Source organism: Punica granatum, chromosome 5 (genome assembly GCF_007655135.1).
Source record: "Punica granatum isolate Tunisia-2019 chromosome 5, ASM765513v2, whole genome shotgun sequence".
Classification (NCBI taxonomy): Eukaryota; Viridiplantae; Streptophyta; class Magnoliopsida; order Myrtales; family Lythraceae; genus Punica; species Punica granatum.
In genome coordinates this window covers 3,692,764-3,711,991 of record NC_045131.1, presented here as the reverse complement: position 1 = coordinate 3,711,991, position 19,228 = coordinate 3,692,764, and the positions used below count along the sequence as shown (strand labels likewise).

The 19,228-nt window shown below is 39.4% G+C and overlaps 4 protein-coding genes across 6 annotated transcripts; 2 read left to right on the top strand and 2 right to left on the bottom strand.

The window, feature by feature from the left end:
* Positions 1–186: 186 nt before the first annotated feature.
* LOC116207206 (phosphoglycerate kinase-like) lies at positions 187–6,382 on the bottom strand. Of its 3 annotated transcripts, none has more exons than XM_031540093.1 (13): positions 6,017–6,382; positions 5,868–5,914; positions 5,448–5,721; positions 4,765–5,096; positions 4,347–4,536; positions 4,005–4,072; positions 3,305–3,556; positions 2,925–3,000; positions 2,341–2,417; positions 2,196–2,245; positions 1,746–1,830; positions 1,485–1,583; positions 187–1,060 (listed from the first exon to the last, which is right to left on the bottom strand). In XM_031540093.1, the coding sequence occupies exons 1-13, from the start codon at positions 6,180–6,182 to the stop codon at positions 827–829; spliced, it is 1,950 nt and encodes a 649-aa protein (XP_031395953.1). In that variant the 5' UTR covers positions 6,183–6,382; the 3' UTR covers positions 187–826. The 3 variants fall into 3 exon arrangements, with proteins under 3 accessions (XP_031395953.1, XP_031395952.1, XP_031395954.1); XM_031540092.1 differs by having other exon boundaries at positions 4,347–4,632; positions 6,017–6,381; XM_031540094.1 differs by having other exon boundaries at positions 888–1,101; positions 4,347–4,632.
* Positions 6,383–7,123: 741 nt separating this feature from the next.
* Positions 7,124–9,146, top strand: LOC116207754 (membrane magnesium transporter). Its single transcript, XM_031540840.1, has 4 exons — positions 7,124–7,343; positions 7,425–7,477; positions 7,578–7,678; positions 8,792–9,146. The coding sequence occupies exons 1-4, from the start codon at positions 7,271–7,273 to the stop codon at positions 8,883–8,885; spliced, it is 321 nt and encodes a 106-aa protein (XP_031396700.1). The 5' UTR covers positions 7,124–7,270; the 3' UTR covers positions 8,886–9,146.
* A 3,735-nt stretch (positions 9,147–12,881) lies between these two features.
* Positions 12,882–14,961, bottom strand: LOC116207753 (transcription initiation factor TFIID subunit 8). Its single transcript, XM_031540839.1, has one exon. The coding sequence runs from the start codon at positions 14,301–14,303 to the stop codon at positions 13,182–13,184; it is 1,122 nt and encodes a 373-aa protein (XP_031396699.1). The 5' UTR covers positions 14,304–14,961; the 3' UTR covers positions 12,882–13,181.
* A 2,094-nt stretch (positions 14,962–17,055) lies between these two features.
* Positions 17,056–19,132, top strand: LOC116208603. The gene is made up of 3 exons (XM_031542132.1): positions 17,056–17,350; positions 18,622–18,700; positions 18,827–19,132. Exons 1-3 carry the CDS (start codon positions 17,199–17,201, stop codon positions 18,893–18,895), a joined length of 300 nt encoding a protein of 99 aa, XP_031397992.1. The 5' UTR covers positions 17,056–17,198; the 3' UTR covers positions 18,896–19,132.
* The last annotated feature ends 96 nt before the right edge of the window (positions 19,133–19,228 follow it).

The following is a 19,228-nucleotide window of genomic DNA, read 5'->3' as shown; positions in this document are numbered from 1 at the left end:
CCTTTTTTTTTTTTTAATGATGTTCTGTAATTTATTTATATTTTTGATGGAATTGCTTGAATTGGCGGATATTATGCTCTTCAACTTCTGCAACAATGGCGGATCTGAAATTGCCTGAAAAACCGACCTTGGTTGATTTCAGTGGAAAGAGCCAAATCGTGGAGAAGGATAAAACGAGAAGGGGCAGAATGGGAAATGTCCATTTTTTTTATATTGCAGAATGCCCAGAATACAAAAACAGTATAGAATATATATTTAGAAAAATGAAGATATATGCCAAAGACCAAAACTTGGAAGCAACGTCAATGGAACTAAAACTCCATTGCTGAACAGCAGCTTCGGAACCTCTCACGCGAACAAACATTTGCACAGGTCGAAGCATTCGATTGTCGGTTCAGCCATATTAGGACGAACAAATGAATATGATGACAGTACATAACACAAACAGAAGATATATGATGGGGCAGGAATCTGTAAGCTTCATTGGCTTCCTCTTCCAAGATTCCAGTCAAAGCGAAAAGTACTTTCCCTCCTTGAGGCCTTCTGGTCTGCTCGAACCAAATAAGATTTCCATATTTTGAAATCACAGCCTTCGAAATGACCTCCTTTAGCATCACCGATGGGCTCCAAGAGTAGGTTGACGCAAGCATCCTCGATTTCAGGCTTTAAGTTGCAATTGACGTAGCAGGTTTTGCTATATTTTCTCATTGAGCTGGCTGCATCTTATTTCAAGCCCCGCGTGAAGTGCCTCTGAGAATCTGAGATGCAATCACTGGCTCCAATTTTCAAGTCAAGACACCTTCTGAAGACTTCAACAGATTTCAGTTCATTCTCCGCTGCTTGATTTTGTGAGCATCAGTCTGTACATAGGGGCCCCACGGTCGAGAACGTGCTGCTCCCAATCTGACCGAACTCCAAAAGGATTCTCCCGGAGCCAATATCTTCCGTTGATTTCGATGTCATCCAGATTCGATACAAGAACAAGCTTTCCCCTGCCATATCTCAGAAACTGCTCTTTCATCCTCACTGCCACTGCTTCTACATCTGATTGTAGAAAGACCTGGAGTACAGCAGGAACACAGCTAAGAGTTGTAGCCTAACCTATAAGAGGAAAGGGGAATTTATTCGCCGTTGAAACTTAATGTATTATCTTCATGTAAAGAACATTCGACAAATCACAGGCCAGAATCAGATACGTACGCAATGGTTCTAGCAAAAGACTGGAACTAAGAAGATCCCTTGTTTGCTTTTTATGGAACTAGAGAGACCTTTAGGGCTGAATTAATTGCAAAGCTTAATTCCAGTGCATTCCATATCAATCAACATGGGGCAGGCAACAAGACATGGGTGTGACTCAACCGGAAAGCTTCTCTATCCACATTTTTTTTTAATTTAATTTGGAATTCTCAAATTGGACTAGGTAATAGCCCCACATATTGGATACAGGATATTAAAAGGATAAGCTGTGGAGGTGCTTGATTCACCTTTCCATTGGATGCAAGAAGGTCGGCAATTGCTTCGACTAATGATCTTTGGACCATCCTCCATCTATGTTCTGGCTTGTTGAAATCAGGATTTGGACACTGAAAAAATGCAACAGAAGGAAGTCCTGAGTAATGTGAAAATACTTATAGCTGAACTTGATAGCTTATGAGAAGGATAAAATGATGCCACTGTAAGAATCATCTCATCAGAATGACAAAATCTTTAGAAAAAATATCTAAATACTATTGATGCCGCCATACCTGAATTGAAACAAGGACTACTTCTCCAGGATACGTACAGACTATTGAGCGAAATGTTGATGTTGCATTAGTTGCCATGAAATATCTGAGATGCATGATGCTACATTAGTGACCAAAGTAAATAAGAGTCGGTTCCAATCCTCAGTCTACCTCGTTTTTGTAATTGGAACAAGAATGCATTTTTGGCAGCTAAAACTGTCCTCAAAAGCAAATGGCTACGTTCCATCTTTTTTTGTTAATCATGTCAAACTTAAATAATGCAAAAAGTGCTACTCTGTACAGAAAATGGGAAAGAAATTTCTCTATAGAGTGCCAATATTCAATAATGAATCAGAAGTCAAAACTGCAGCTCTATGGATGAGTTCTGCATGTATGTACCACTTTAATCATCAGTACAATACGGACTAAGATAAAATGAAAAGGCAAATCTAAGCAGGTTATAGCACGTACCTGTTCTCCAGTCTGGACTGATGAAGGGACAGCAAACATCGTTTTACAAGCTGCAGAATTTTATACATCCAAACATATAATTGAGTTGACAAGAAGAGAAGCAAACAGGGAAAAAAATCTGGTAATTGGTAATAGAGCACATTACCTTCTCATTGATCTCTAAACCAAGAAAATTTAAATCTTTCCTTCTTTTACCCATCTCCAGAAGAAATAATCCATTACCTATTAATGAAAGTCCAGGCGTCAGAACTGCCTCTTTCTATGCACCGAAATGCACAGAATAGATTTCCTAAATTGAGGTTTAGAAGCAGCACTAATACATCCCTATGTAATTATATGTGAAAGACAAAAGTAAAATGGTGCCTCGGAATTCTATATAAGATGTCATCATTTTGTATTCTTACCGTATGCAAATCCAGGTATTCTTTTCATTGGAATTTCTTTGAGTTATAAAGAAATATAGAGAACTTGCTCTATGAATTTAGAAATGTGCACTCAGACAAGCAAGAATTTTCTCGCATCTTTGAAAATGATATCCATGCGAAAGTGATGGCACATTCCACAAAAGAGAGGTGTAATGCAAGCTGGAAAGAATTATCAGTAAGCAGATACCAAACCTCTTTAGATTCGAGGAGTTGGATTAGTCATCTTTCAATTGCCCACCATGCTACAGAATTTAATAAATTGCAGTAATGCATTATAATTAGCAACATTGGTTGAGGAAAATACCACTTCCAACATCAACAAACAAGGGTTGAGCTGGTTTGCAGTAGACAGATGTCCAATCAATGACAAATGGATATGCCTGCAGAATCTCAGGAACTGTTATATTTGCCTTGAAAAGGAAAGAACAAAGTTCCTAGCAAATATCAGTGCATCCATACAGAAATCTGAATTTCAACTTTTCAAGATCCTTGGGTACAAATAATGAGGTAATTTGAGCTGAACAGCTCATTTATGTGTAACAACTCATTTTGTAATGACACCGCCACAGTGTTTCATGTAGGCCAGGATCTGCTTACAGTACGAAAAGGGACTTTCGCATATCATGTAAAACCATCACCATTTGCAGCAAAGAAATAATTGCATAAAAATGTAGAAATTTTTACCCGGTCTAAGGCCGGGACACCGGGTAGCTTTCTTCCTTTTAGAAATTCCCACAAGACACAGGCATTCTCAATTAGATGAAGAGAAGCAATTGAGCTTGACCCTCTCATCATTGCTTTGCATGCTGTTCTACCAACGACAGTTATGTCACAATCAACTGCGCATTGTTCATTTATCATGCTAGCCATTTCAGACATCCCATTCGTAGATGGACTGAACAACTTGAATTTGACAGGTCCAATCCATAAGAGCTTCTGTAAATTTTTCAAAATAAATCAGAACCTCAGCAACTCTTGAAATGAGGGAGATTCAATAAAATGCGAGATGAAAGGAAGTGCAAGCAGGTAATGTAAATCTTTCTCCATCCATAGAACTAAAAGTACAAATCAGTAAGATTTAGGATTATTAGCAGGCATTAATTACAAATTAGCCTTAGTAAGTGTATGTCCTGAAATCTCACGTAACATATAAAGTATGTACTGCCAAGTTAAGGGGGAACAAACAAGTGCAAGTGGATGGCTATATTGAAATCTTTTTCTGTTTATTGAATTCCTAAGAATGTAGGAAAACGAGAGCAGCTTTACGCAATACTCCTCTGCCACAATTTATTTTTTACGCTATAGAGAGATGAGAATCAGAGTTTGTATGAGAAACCTAATAGAAACAGACTTATGATGCTCGTTGAGAATCTCCATTGTCTACCTTACATTTTGTAAGCAAGGTGTTTATCTCATCCAGCGATCTGGGCCCTAGATCAACCGGTATCCAACCTAAAAAAAAGGGAATTAGATAAATATAAGTGAAAATATCTCGTGTTGGCAGCACAAGTATATTGTCTATAATTTGTTCACCCTTTCCCCCATCACTCAAGGTTGAACTTATCATGCTCCTATCACGACACTCAGTGTAAGTGCATACCAACCTTTTAGGACAAAAGTAAACATGACAAATGAATAAATAAATAAATACAAAACCACTAAAAAATGGCAGCTGCAGAGAGGTCGATCAGTTACTGTTTCTGTCCCTTGAGGTTTGCAATCTAACCTTCTAGAATTCCATGAGCAGGAAATATTTTCAATTGCCCTAGTAGCTGACTATTCATGCACCAAAAGTCTTCTGGACATAGAATTGGTATTCCTCGATCTTTTGCAACCTGGATCAGATCTAGAGCTTCTTTACGAGCGCCTTGTTCCACCAAGTTTAAAGGAACAGGCAATCCGAGGGCGTGCATAATCTGAAAGGACATCATGCCAACAAAGACCAGACCTTCACATATAGAAGCCAAGAAGCGTAAGGCAGGTGCTTTGTCGCAGAGATTAGCCCCTCCAATCTACATCAGATATGTTAGTGCTGACGAGACATCTTTTTGGTGGGGGAAGCAGAACAGATAAGAGATTAAACAAATCTTAAAAGCTTGAGCTAGAGTTTTTTTTTTTACTTAGAAGGTGCAGCAGGGACTTACAATAGCAATGTAATGTTGTTTGCTAGTTTCAGAAGCATTCCTCAGATTGTACAGGCTATCCTCAAAGTGAAATCCAGCCAAAGAGGCATAGCAAAAGCGCGTAATGGCAACAGTTGATGCAAGAATTTTATGAGACTGGGAGAAGGAGTCATTAACAAAAATGTCGACTCCCGAAGATAGTAGTTCAGCCAATTCTGATGAATTGGAAACCTCCCCTCTAAACTTAGAAAGGTTCTCGCAGAGAAGGGCATCCATTTGCTCAAGACCTTCCATATTGAAAGGAATGCAGCGTGTCGGCACTATTTTGCAGTTAAGAATAGATGAAAGGTACTCTGCAGTGCAGAAATCTTCTATTACGGATTGATGAATATGAAAACAACCTCGTGTAACAGGAAAGTCATAGCTTTCTTCTAACAGACTCCCCCCCACATCCTAAGGTTATATTCCTCTTTGTCCATATACAAGCGTGTAGGTAACCGCTTGCACCAACTAACTATACAGCAACATCAATGAGAACATTTAGATGTCCTATATGTTTGCAGTGATTTCTTCATACATTCAACTCAAAAAGCAAAAATCATTCGTTAAAGATACTACCCACAAGCAATGCCTCATATTAAACTGAAGCAATACTTTTAGTCGCCAAAACTACCTAGGAGCAACCCATTTCAAGTCATTAATACCTGCAGTGGACTCAAGAGCGTGAAATCTTGAATCTGTTTTCTCCTTCCAGTCACTTACAAGAATCACTCTAGCCCTGGCTTCAAGTAGATATTTGATGGTGAAGAGAGCATTCGAAAACGATATACTTCTCCAGTCATGATCTTCCTGAAGCAGCACGGTAGAGTCAAACCTCACCATCACAACTTTGCCATGGAGCTCCTCCTTAGGAAATGTTCGAAGAGTTTGCACATGTGGTAAGGCATCCAATGACTCGTCTCCATCACTAGCTAATGCCTGATGAGGAAAAACAAGGTCTCGAGGGGTTACTCGCTTAGAAAATAGTAAACTGCATCGATGGGAAACATATGCATAATCCAACAAGTGAAAATGGAACTTGAGCTTCATATTTCATCATCGGGGAACAAACCGAAGAGAAATACCTTGTTTACAGCTGAATTTACGGCGTCATCTCCAGCAACAAAACTACCTGTCCATGAATTAACTCAAACATCAGACAAACTTCAAGCAAAAGGAGCAACAGAAAGACTGGGTGGGGCGTCATTCCACTGATCTTTTTGCAAGTGACGACCTTGCAGAGACGACCGGACCCCGGTGAAGCATTCCTTCGGAAAAGCAGTCCTATGACCAAAGTGGTGGCATGGTATTCGGGGAAGAAACTTCGTTATCTTCACTGGACGATGGAAAGAACAGAAGAGCGGAGTCCCATGAACGGAATTCAATAGAAGCTGGGTCATTTCTCAATGGTTCTCGCTCTGGTGAACTGCCACCATTTGCTCTATCGATATGACCAGGATGAATGGATGATCGAGGAGCTCACTCCAAGTCGCTCATGGCTGATGTTCATGGCGCAGAGGACAGTGCAGTGTGCTGCTTTATCTTCTTCCCTGCACCCTTGAGGAACTGAATTGCCGCAATACTCACTGCTCTGCTGTTCGGGCCGCACCAAGTAAATACGACATCATACCCTTGTTTTGTCGCGATTTGGCTCGTCTTAGAATTTGCACCCCATAGTTTTGATTTTGTCCTAAAAGCACCACTGCAGTTTAAATTGTCACATTTTAGATCCTAAAGGTTGTATAACCGTCTCGTTTGATCCCAAATATTATCATCGCCAATTCTTGAATGGAACTTGTTTGTTCACATGCCACTTGTTTGACTATAAGAGCAAGTATGTCATGGATATATACGAAACTCTTCCTTGACCCAATAATCATATGAACTGGTTCAATTGAACACAATGAGCCGAAAGTACCACTAAGAAGAACCAAAGCCAAAAAGAATATTCAATAGGTCTGAAAGCGTAGTTCAAAAGGGGGGAGTTCATGATCTCCTGAAGGTAAGTTACCATAGAAATAACAAAATTATATTTTTACGAATATAAGAGAGAAGCAAGTACAATGTGGGTGGATTCTAATACATATATTCATGTCGATTTGTTATAAGCTAATTTAATTTCTTTTATCAATAGTTATATATGCATGTATATTCTGCGTGAATTGGCGCTTAAAAATCGGGACTTTTTGGAAGACGAGGGCAATATATTGACATAAATCAAACTACGCGGTGAATATGGAGATGCATCCAAACTATGGGGCTAAATTGTAGAAAATAGCCTGACCCGTTTAATCCGGGTCATGATCCGTGAAACCGCTTTACCAGTCTTTCTGCTTAGCCGGTTCCATTGTTACCGTCGTCCGTCTTCGTTCTCTTCTCAATAACTGCGAATCAGAAGCTCAGCCTCTGGTCGGAGTACCGAATCTCCGCTAGCTTCCCTCACCAATCTGAGGACTTTCCGTCACCGCCCGCATAGTTGGATCGAAGGATGGGTTTCGGCTTCACAGTCGGTGTTCTCGGAGTCCTAATCCTCTTTCATGCCGCTTATTCTACCATCCAGTGTAAGCCCTAACTCCCCGGAACATCTTCGTGTCCCGAGCTCAGGCACGGTTCCGAAAGATTGATCCTTTATTTGTTTTCAGACAGGGGATTGCTCAAGATCATGGAGGAGGAGTTCTCTGGGCCTCCAATTACTGTACGGATCCCATCTTGCGTTAATCTGGTTTTCGGGTTTTGACGTGCATTTTGGTTCTTCTATAAAGCTTTAATTTTCATTTTTTTGGCAATAATTGCAGGTGGTTGGTGAATTGGTGATAGGGCTAGTATTGTGCATGTGGGCAGCTCTTACTGTGCCCGGAAAGTTCCTGTCGATCCATCCCGATTCTGAAGAGAATAGGTACCTTTGATATTTCATTATAGTTTTGAAAGGAGGCATCTTTGTTAGTTGTGCATTGAAGATTTTTCGAATTATGAATTGCAATATAATGTAGCTTCTGATTTAGGCAATCAGACTCTTGAGCTGCACATTGGGCATAAACTGATAATGTGAAAGCTTTAGGTATGCACAAGGGAGAATTTATTAGAAAAACTAGGAATTTTATGGAGTTATTCTGTATGAATGTGCTAATTAACAAGTAAAAGGAGGCACTCAAACGAAGCTCCTGTAGTAGAGGTCTAACTTAGGTATTAAGTTGTAGGGGTTGAAAGGTGCAGGCTTTTTGATAACCTTATTTGGAAAGGCAGGTATCATCCCTCTATGGAGGGTCTTTGTTCTTTTCAGTCTTATCTGGTTCAACGCCTGCTGCATTTGCAATGGTGCCCGATTCAGTGAACTGCATGAGAAAATGCTATATGCTTTTACTTGGAACCTCTTCATGTTGTGGAAGTAGTAGTTTGCCTGAAACAGTTGAGGCCCTTCAGTGAAGTTGCAAATGAGTGTGCTCACGTTCTAGTCTTTGACGAATTAAAAAAAGAGATTTAGATATAAAGTTCTAGTTATAAAGTTCATTGATGCTTGAGTGTCCGTGTTTATATTGATTATTCGCTAGTTGACTTTTTATAAGAAGATCTCGATGCACCAACTTGAATTCTGAGCATAGATATGACAGCAGTCTCAACCCTGTGGTTTCTATGTTTTCTCCATGAGATTGGAGCAGTTATTAGACGTGTATAATTTTCTTTCCTCATCTACTAATTTAACCTGTCTGAGTCCAACCTGTTCTATACACCTATGAGGAAATTGATTATCTTGTCTATTTGTTACTCATGCTAATTGAGCAAAAGTTGAAGATACATGAATTTGGAGGAGTAGAAATTGATACAGTTGTTGGTTTGGTATGAAATATAAGAAGATGATCATTGATAAGAGAAAGAAGTTCAGAACTTCATTCATTTTGACGTTCTCCTTTTGTTTCTTTTCCTTCATCCAGTAGGAGACCCAGCTCTCATTTTGATATTCAGTGACTAAATAAATGTTAACGCTGCAAGTTGTTCCCTCTCTATTTTGCAGGATAGTTTCCCTACCAGAAAACCTGGATTTCATGATATTCAATCACCGCGGCAGAGTTTTTCCTTCTCAAGTAGATTTGAAGCTGAAACATTGAGCCTCACCTATAGTTGTGTACAAATCCCAAGGCTCATAGAGGATGGAATTCTGCTTTTCTCCTGAAACGCATTGGGTGATGACGAACTCGAACTAGTCTGGACATCTACGACTTCTGTAGTTCTTGATGATTCCAAGTGATGTATGAATACTTGATTTTTGAGGGTACCAATGAGTTATTCGCCTTAATTTGTTTAAACAGTCTTCCAGCGAGATATATTGGATAATGAATTTTTATGGAAGTTGAAATTCTTCATTTGAATGCAGTGTTGAGAAACACTCGGATGATTTTGTTTACATTGGCTCTGAAGATCTTCAGGTTTTCCCGCAGTTGGCTAATGAGCCTGCATCTGCAAGTTTTTCCTCTTAAACAAGCAGGGAAATTTTAAGCTATGTTCTTGGCAAATTCAATTTGGGATATCGTCTTTGGTGACAGCTAATTGGGGCCTTTTCTCCCTTTATTTTTTGACAATCATTTGCTCTCGAGGTGGTGACTGGGTGGCCAAGCTGTTTTCCATTTTATTAGTCACGTTAACATCCATGCCTTTTATCTGTCTGCTGTAATGCAAATGCCACTTATATTCAAACTCAAATAACCTGCAACGATGCAATCGTACGGGGATAGGAGTGGGAATCATTTGATGGTTCAATTTGCATTTGTTTCATTGTACTGAATGGCTCGATCATAAAACGTGCACATATACTTTGACGACTCACCTCCAGACAATGCTGAACAATCTCACCACCAAGAAGACACAGCTGATACCCAAAGTTCCGATGTCGACTCATCAGTGCGGAACATTTTCTCACCGCAATTCTCAGCTCGATGGGACTGTTCACTGGAGTGATGTGAGGTCACACAAGGAAGAGACAATTATTGGGCAATGGATTATTATGATAAGGATGTACAAACCACACAGGCGCAAGCATTTATCCTCAAAATACACCTTAGGACTTTGCAGACAATAAAGAGCTGGAAACTTTCCGAGGTTGTAGTATCTCCACGGCAAACATTCCCTTGATCAGCAGTCAATTTCTGTGGCCTATATGCCCTCATAAAGTCCCAACACTCTGTACTTTGAGCTGCATAACTCCACGTTCAATCCCCTGAAATTCGAGGGAATTATCCAACAACAGATCGCAAGTGATCGTAGATGACAGGACAATCGGATATGGCATTCAGAGGAAACAAGATATACAATTGGATCCTTTTCTTCTAAATGCACCTGCTCTGAAGATTTATCCATATTTTCTTCTTATTTGGGCAATATCTTCCAGTTCTTTTTTTTTCTTCCATACTCTTTTGAGAACCATTCCCCTGCCTCACGTGTGTTTCTAAAGGGACCAAGTTGGCGCCTTAAAAGGGACTGGACAAGTCTTGACAACTATCAGGAGGAGATATGCCACATTCAATACTCATATCCAGAACCCGTATAAATACCAAACTTGGACTCGATTGATCCCCACAGTATTCACTTGAGAGTAGTAACCAAAGATGCACTTCTGCTCAAATTCGCAACAAATTCGAGTCACTAGATCTGCAATAAGGCGGAGGAAATGCATGTCCCTCCTCGAGCTCGATCACCCAGTGAAGCAGCTCCAGGAAAGCTTCCTCCTTCAGCTCCTAAGATGGACTATGCAGCTGTGAAGCAGCTCCACAAAGGCTTCCTCCTCCTGCTGCTAAGGCGGACTACACGAACTTGCAACTGCTTAATCGGAACAAGTAGAAGGGAAGAAAATGTGAGAAGTGGACAATTCTCCGTGGTTGCATTGGGAAATCGCAAGCCCGAGAAGTTCGTCATTGGGCTGAGATATCTAACGCACCCAAAGTTCCTGGAGTTGCTTGATAAGGCGGAACGGGAGTTCGGCTTCGATCAGACGGGCGTGCTTATCATCCCATGCGAAGCAAGTGAGCTCCAGAAAATCCTACGAAGGAAGCCTAAATAAAGATTAGTTAATGAAAGCGGTCTTACAAAATCCAAGTGATGCAGCATTCACATTAGCCCCTTCCCGCATGGAATTTCTGTTTGGACAGCCATGGAGTTGTGAGCATACTCTGTACTTCGGAATCCTACTATCTTATAGGAGTAAAACGTTTTGGGTAAAACTAAAAACAGGATCAGTATCCTTTACTTTTTTCTCAATCAATCACCACATGGAAACAAAGCAAGAAAGGCTGAATCTCATATGACAATCAGGCGCTAAATTTCCAAATTAATCCACATAAAATTACCTTTTCGTACAAAAGAATTACAGCTGCATAGTGCCAAGTGCTCTAGCACAAGAAGATAGCGAACTGGACTTGATCATTCAATGCTGCATACGGTTACTTTGAGGAAGCTCAAGTATTTTAGCTGACATTTGAAACAAATTTCCAAAATTCAGGATGCTCAAACCAATGGGTAGATCAGAAGAATAAACTAGAGAAGGGTATGATATGCCTTCCTTGTCCTGCGTCTCAGCTGACATTGGACAGTACAAAGACGGCTCCAAAAGTGTCCCAGAAAAACCCTCTAGCATGTGCCATGTACATAGAGACTACGTTCTGAAGGACTCTAGAGCCAAGACCTACTACCACAAGGTCTCATAGAGTATGTGCATCATCTACTACCATGAACAGATAAACCATTTTGAAACTCGCGCAGGTCACCCCAATTTCCTGCAAGAAATTGCATAACCAACGCAACAAGAAATGCATAACCTGAATGTAAGCGGAAGGGAAGGGACAAAACTTGCAGGCTACAAGAAAAAATATTGCAAAACGTGGATTTTTTTTTCTTTTTACTGTTTTGTTAATGGCGTTGCGGGGTTTAGAAATTGTCAAACTATGCTATGCTAGAACATATGTGGAATGATCAATTTAGCTTTGAAAAGCTATTGGGTGGTTTTCATTTTCTCGACTCAAAAATCTGTCCATCAACGGTTTTGGGTAGTTTCATTTTCACTATCTCAATCTGTCAGTCGATGGTTTGTAGAGTAGTGTGTAAGCATCTTTCTGGTGAATCTCTCCTGCCGATATGGTCCTCGACAGACATTGAAGCCAGAATGAAATAAGTTTATCCAACATAAAACTGGGAAGAGAATACCACCTGAACTGGGTAGTATATGATTCCGTAAACGGATTCTTTCTCTGGCAGTGCAGATTCAAGGTAGTTACATGTTTCCAAATGGATAAATAGTGGACTATCTAGAAAGGAAGTCACAATTTTTATACACAGAAACAATGAAAATTTTCCTGACACGAGGGGAACAGTTCATGCCTAATAAACCTACATCACCATAAGAAAATCTGGGACCTTCAATGGCAAGAGAAAATTTATTCTGCGATTCAGGAAGTGGCGGCAGCAATAAAAACTGCAGCAACATCTTAAAACATATTTGCCGGAATTTGTCCTATACAGGTTACTGAGATTGATACCGCATTTATTTTTGTATTATACAACATTTGGTATGCAAAATCTCCTAGATCTTGCTAAGGAAAACCAAGAACCATATTCTGCTCAAAGGGGGGTGACAGCACAAAGGCCATGTTTACTATAAATTATAGAATGGTAATGACACGGAAATTGGAATCGCCGAAAATGAGCATTTATTTTATCCGGTGATTCCATTCCTTTTCACACCAATTGTCCAGAAAACTTTCATATCAATTATGGTATACGAGCAGAAACTGCTTATAACAGGGATACTAACACCAATAGATCTTGGACACTTGAGGCAACTAATAGAAACGAGAAACCACATGAAGAAGTTAAGCTTGCTTGGGCACTGAGGTTTTGTTTGTCATTACGTGAATTTTCTCATTTTCCCTTTTAAGCTTGCTGTCGTGTCTGCAATTGAACGATTGCGTATCATAGGATAAAATTCCCTAGATTCTAATTGTCCATTTTCTTCCATCTATTGCTCTTATTTGTCAAACTAAAGGGACCACTTTCTGTGACATAATAAGCTAACAAAGGTGAGTCAAGATATTCGCTTATTGCAGCCATTGGAAACATTAAACTGAAAGCCAAGAATAATATTCCAGACGTTAGCTTTGATGTGGAGACAAATATTACAGAGTAGGAGAGAAAAACAAGAATTCAATTCAAAGAATTGTTTGAAAGTAAAGTCACAACACAGCGATATTCGCTTACCTCTAAATAGGTTAGCAGGATTACAAGAATTTCCTGACTAAACTCTCCTAATGCCCACCAGGTGCAACAGCACGCTCCGATCTTTCAAACACCACAGGGACCATATTCAGATTTAATCGCTGGGCTTCATCAAGATTCAAGCCAGATATCAAGGGACAAATCTACAACTGCGTGAGCTCCTGTGGGTTTTCCATAGATTGTCTGAGAATATACTCAGCTCTTCTCTTCTTCTCATCTCGCTCTTCCTCGCGCACTGTTACAGCGACAGGCTTCCCGATACTTCTGTTTCGAAGATCCAAATCCAAGGACTGACCCAGAACCTTCTTGCTCATTTTGAACTTAAACTGAACAGCAGGTCTTTTGTCCGGAAGGAGCTTGCTCTTACCATCGCCATCTCCATCGGCATCATCAGAAAACCGATCCCTCATTGCTTCTATTGCAGGGGTAAATGTCTCGAGAATGGAAGCATGATTATCCTTTGCTGGTCCATCAGAAAGCACATCAGGCACAGTGATTTGCGACACATCTTTCTCCCCTGCTTGCAGAGGCAGGGTAAGGTAAGGATTTCCTTCAACAAATTGAGCTCCTTTAACATTCTCATCAGGGACATTGCCTGAGGTTGAAGCTCCTGCTGAACCATAAACTGCCAGCCTTTGCTGCAAGTTCAACAGAGACCTCTCTGCCTTCCTCCTCTGCCTTGCTTGCTCAAGTTTATCTGCTCGGAGGTCTGACTTCCTCTCATTCCACATGGGTGTTTGCTTATAAGTGTGAGGATCGGGCAAAGCAGGCAACCAAGAAGGAATATGTTTCCCGGACGGAGTCTCACCCATGTGGTCAAAACTTGGGATCAACCTCCGCTCCCTATTTACTGGAAACCGGGGCAGTGGATGCGCAAAAGGGATCTCTTCAGCCGTTTCCGCATAATCCATAATCTCCCTCATTATACCAGAGCCAGCAACGCAGTTGCTCACCATGGCTGCACCAGAAAATCCCTGAAAGTTACCTAAATCCTCTAGCGCCCTAATGATGTCAAACACATTACACTCAGTCCTACCCGCTAAGTTAGCATAAAAGCCCGAGGCCCTGCCTAAGTCCCGAAGGTACCTAACCGCAATGTCCGCAAGCGAGTCAAGCGCCGAGTCTCGGAAGCTCTCAAACCCCACGCTCTCGCATATCTGAGCCACCGCAACCCTTGAGACAGCGAGCCCGAAGTCATCAGCAGCAGGTCTTCTCGTCGAAGCATGTGCATTGTCCCGGTGTGTATTTGCACCTCCATTGTTCATATTCGAAACCTCATATCAGTCTGCTATTATGCGAAAGTCACAATCTTCACCCCATGACATGTAATACAATAGAGTAACGGCTCAAGATGACAGAGAAAACCAAATGCTTCACGCCAGCAGCTTCAAATGACGGATGAAGATTCAATTTTTCGAGCTCAGCTCAAGTGGGTGGGAAACAGAACATATAGGGCAACTGGAGGCAGAACAAAAAAACCCTAATTTCCTTCCCCCGTTTCGTCCAGACCAGTCCGAAACCAAACGGAGAAGGAGATCCAGGCCGGTCCCGTGAAACCCTAGGCTGCGGCTGAGATGGAAACAACACCCGCGAGAAGCAAGCTGGGAAATTCGGAACCTTACCTCTGGTTCTCGAACTCGAAGGGGCAAGACCCGGAGCTCGAATCAGCAGGGCAAGAACGAACAAAGATGGAGCTCCAGCAAACCCTAGAGGTAGAGGGAAGCTTCTAGGGTTTGCGAGAGGGGACGGGGGAAGGGTCAAGGAGCGGGAAGTTCGAATATTGACAAAACCCTTCTAAGACCCTTCTTCCTGTTGGAGGAGACCAGAGGGGTTGGGTCAGGGCGGATCAGAGGGACAAGACGAAGCAGAGTGAAGGAGTGTGGGGTGGGGTGGTGAGCTGAGGCCGATGAAGAACGAGTAGGAGTCTGGGTTTATTTATAGAGCTTTGCTCCCACCCGTTTGACCAATGAGAGGAGGGGGGGGGGGGGGGGGGGGAATCCTCACGCGCTGCGGATACGGAAACTCGCCTACTCGCTCCCTCCTCGGGGGTGGCGCGTTTGGTAGCGGCAAATGAGTTGCCCGGCCAGCCCCGTCAATTTCCCAAATTACTAAAATAATTATTAATAAAAACCAGAAGAAAGCATCTTTAATTTCGCCATCACTTTCTTAATTTTACATGAAACTATCAGGATCAATGTCAAAACACGACATGAAACAAAAATCTTATGTAAATGGTTTGGCAATATTCAGTTTTCTTTTACCGGTTGTCGCTGATACTTACATTACAATTAAATAAGTTTAATTCATTTAGAAAAAAATTAAGATCATCGATGATGTTGTTATAACTTTTAAGAATGGGAATGGAAATACCATTATTTATGACATTTGAGTTTTGTATTTGTAATTTTAAAGTATTGTAACTGTCTTTATATTTTTAACTATTACTATACTCTTAGTAGCTAGCGAGTTAGGTAATACAATCATGAAAGAGGAGGAGGAAGTTTCTTTTTATTTGTTTACTTATTAGTTAATGAACCAAAAAGAAATTAGAATAATAAATATATATATATATATATTATAGAATAAGAAAAAAAAAGGAAACCATTTTAATTTTGAAAAGATAAAGTTGAAATAATTCATTTATCTTTTGGATAGATCAGGATAAGATCTTCTTCTTCATCTTCTTCTTCTTCTTCTTCTGTACGGTCATGTTTAATGGTATAGTATGAAATTAAGTTCGTGACGTGTATTTTAAAATTATATTTCACCGTATAATGAATTTAATATTGAAATCTCTCGATTTAAATTTTTTATGTGGAAAATTAAGGGTATGTTTATTTTTAGAGAACTAATTATCACTTTTCATCCGTATTTTTCTTCACCTCTTCTAAATTTATTTCTCCATTGAAAAATAAAAAAGAAATATGTTAAAGTTAAAATAACGTAGTTCATAGTACATAAATCACTAATTTACTGTTGGGGCTTAAATCTTGTGAAAATAAATTATGTTTAATAAATAAGAAAGAAAAGTCATAAAATAAAAATTTTAAAAAGGAAAGAATTGATAATGGAATATTAGAGAACTAAAAAAAAGAGTTTTTCTTAGAAAAATCATTTTAATTTTATGTTAGTAAATATATTTTTTGTGGTTCTCTAACTTTTAGAAAAAAATTCTGAAAAATTGAAAAATTATCCACAAAGAAATATGCCTTAATTTTAATGAAAAATTATATATATATATATATATATATATAAAGTTGTATCCTCATAATAAATAAGGTTAAAAAGATAACTTTATATATATAATAAAATCATATAAGTGAATGTCTAAATAAACAATTGCCAATATATATACAATTAGGATCAAATTAATAAATACATATGAATCATTAAATAATTAATAATAATTTTATTATACAAGTACATTCTTGATTTTGAAAAATGTAATCTCAAAATTTATATATTTAGAAAAATACAATTATTTAAAATAACATATCCATAAAAAAATTTCGACATAATTAGTAATTAATATAAAAATATATTGATATGAAATAAGCATATTTATATATTAATACTTTTCAAATAATAAAAGATAAATATATTTAAAATATTTTAAAAGTAAGAATTTGTAAGAAGAATTTATGATGATAGATGATTTGCACTTCTTTTTTTTTTTTTACAAAATATGTGAAATTTATCTATTATAATTTTTTAGATTTAATATTTAAGAAAATATAATATGTTTTCTAAGTATGATATCATTTTATGAATTATAATTTATTTCCAATTATTCTTAATTTGTTATAGTATGGACTAATATTTGATGGTTTAGAATATACATAAAATAATCACTCTAACCAATAACTCTTGCATCGCACAAATAAAAAAGCTAGTATATAAAAATATTATTATGAGTGGGTAATTTGGCAAACCCTCTTACTGCAGGGACAGCTGGGCAATTGTAATTTTTATTTTATTTTTGTTTTTTAATTTTTTGAAGATAAAAGAAAAGGAGGATAATAAGTGAAGAGAGTGCGCCGTGCTCAGCTGCTCATCCTCATCGGAGTTACCCAGGCAGATAGCATCTCCGTGCCGATCGTCGGCGGTAGCTCAGGGAAGCTTCAATCCTCACCTCCGAGGAAGAGAAAGAGAGGGAGAGAATGGAGAAGTACTTCGGGAACGCGTATCGGGGGGACCCGGGAGTGCCGCACGCCGACCCGGAGCGGTTCGTCAACATATGGATAGGGTCCGCCGCTTTCTCTGCCCTCACCTGGTTCAATCCCTACATGTGGCAGCTCACCAATCAGTTCAAGTACTTCCCTCTTCAAGCTTCTCACCTCTATTACGCCCTCCTGCAGTAAAACTCTTCGCTTTCTCTGTTCAATTTGATGGTTCGTGTTTGCCGGGGAGCTTTCACTGCATAAGCAACCTGTATCTGATGACATATGGCCTCTTTAGTTAGAATTTGTATCCTCTTGATGCTTCACATGGCCTTTGAAGCTAGAATTGGATTGTGTGATTGATCGTGAGGAATTGAGAAATTGGTAAGAGCTGTGATTGTAGCTTGATTGAGTTTCCGAGCAGCCTCTGATGGATATCTCGGACATTACGGTTTCAGTTCGCGTTAATGGGTTTTCGGTTCTCGGAAAGATTTTAGTCACATTGTTTTCGGTGTTTGATAGAAGTATCTGGCGATCATACTCGTCTTCTTAAATCCGATGCTCCTGAAGATAAACCCTTGGCTTGTCTTCCAGCATTTTTAGTTGTACAAGATATGAACTTTTCAACTAATCGGATGAGAATTTTGTGTCTTGTTTTGTGACAGGTGACTTGGCATTTAAAGCTTATGTTTTTTTTTGTTTTTCAGCTGTCTTTCGTGCTTTCAATTTATCAAACCTAACTGCATCATGCTACTATAGATTCTTAAACCTTTTGCTGGATGATGTTCTGGTTGATGTGAAAGTTAGATGACTCAAAACATTGTGCATGTTATACAGTTGGCGGATCATATCTCTTTATTCGTGTTGTTGTCTGGTACCAAATATTTTCTTTTCAGATGTTCTGCTCTTGTTCATTGTAGTGTGACTTGTAAACATTTGTTTCTGCAAGGAAATTTGACGGTGGATGGCTGTACAGGATATAGTGTTGCCATCTATAGAAGTAGCATTAGGGGGGCAAAATGGTTCGGACAGATGAAGCTAGATTTCTCAATCCTGATGTATCCTGCCATTTTCTCCTTTCTCATTCAGTTGTCATTCTCTTTGCTTAAAGTTAAATTAGGTTGTGAATGTACGGTGAGCCGGAAAATAGTAAAATGCTTTATGTATTTCTGTTTACTCCTCTTAGACATTGAGGATATGGTTCTGTATTTCAATACGTGCATAAATATTAGATCATTGCTGGATTACTGATACAGTTTTAACCAAGGCTAAGCCGTAATCATCTTGGACCTTGTTAATTTGTTACAAATTTCTTTCCTATTTAAAGATCTCGTGGGCCTGTATGAGTTAGTTATCTGCAGTTTTTCATTTCGCTATGCACTACGCTATGTTTCTCATTTTTTTGAGTTAACCTATGTTGCAGTTGGCATGACAAAGCATTTCTGTTTGAGCAATATCACTGGAAGAAAGCTAGGGCAAAGAACCAGCCTTACAAATTCAAGGTACATCTCTCGATACGGCTGCTGTTGTGCCGTGCTTTTTGGTACTTCAGCTCTAGAATTGGAAATATGTTTCATCCTAGAGAGTGCATCTAGGGAATTCTCATGGAGCTCTCTCTTGTGTTGCAGTGGAATGAGTACATGGACAAGGATCACCGAGACTCGTACTATTTCAACTGGCCCGTGTACTTCCCATGAAGTTATCTCATAGCACAAATGAAATGTTGTTGCAAAATGGGAATCAGAACCATGTCATCTCTTACCTGCTTTTGAGATTATCTTAGGAACCATGTGAACTACGGTCCCCAGTTCGCTTTTGTGATATCGACTATTTTGAGCTGTAGAAGCATTTGATTGATATTGTCGGTATCACTTTGTTCCGTATGATGGAACGTAAGCACGATGGAATGGAACCAGTGCACATGATCCCAACTATCTTGAGCTGTTGAATTTTTTTCGACTTTACCAAATAATTATTAGGGCGGTCAATGTACTTCCAACGGTGGTTGATGCCACAAAATTAATGGAAAT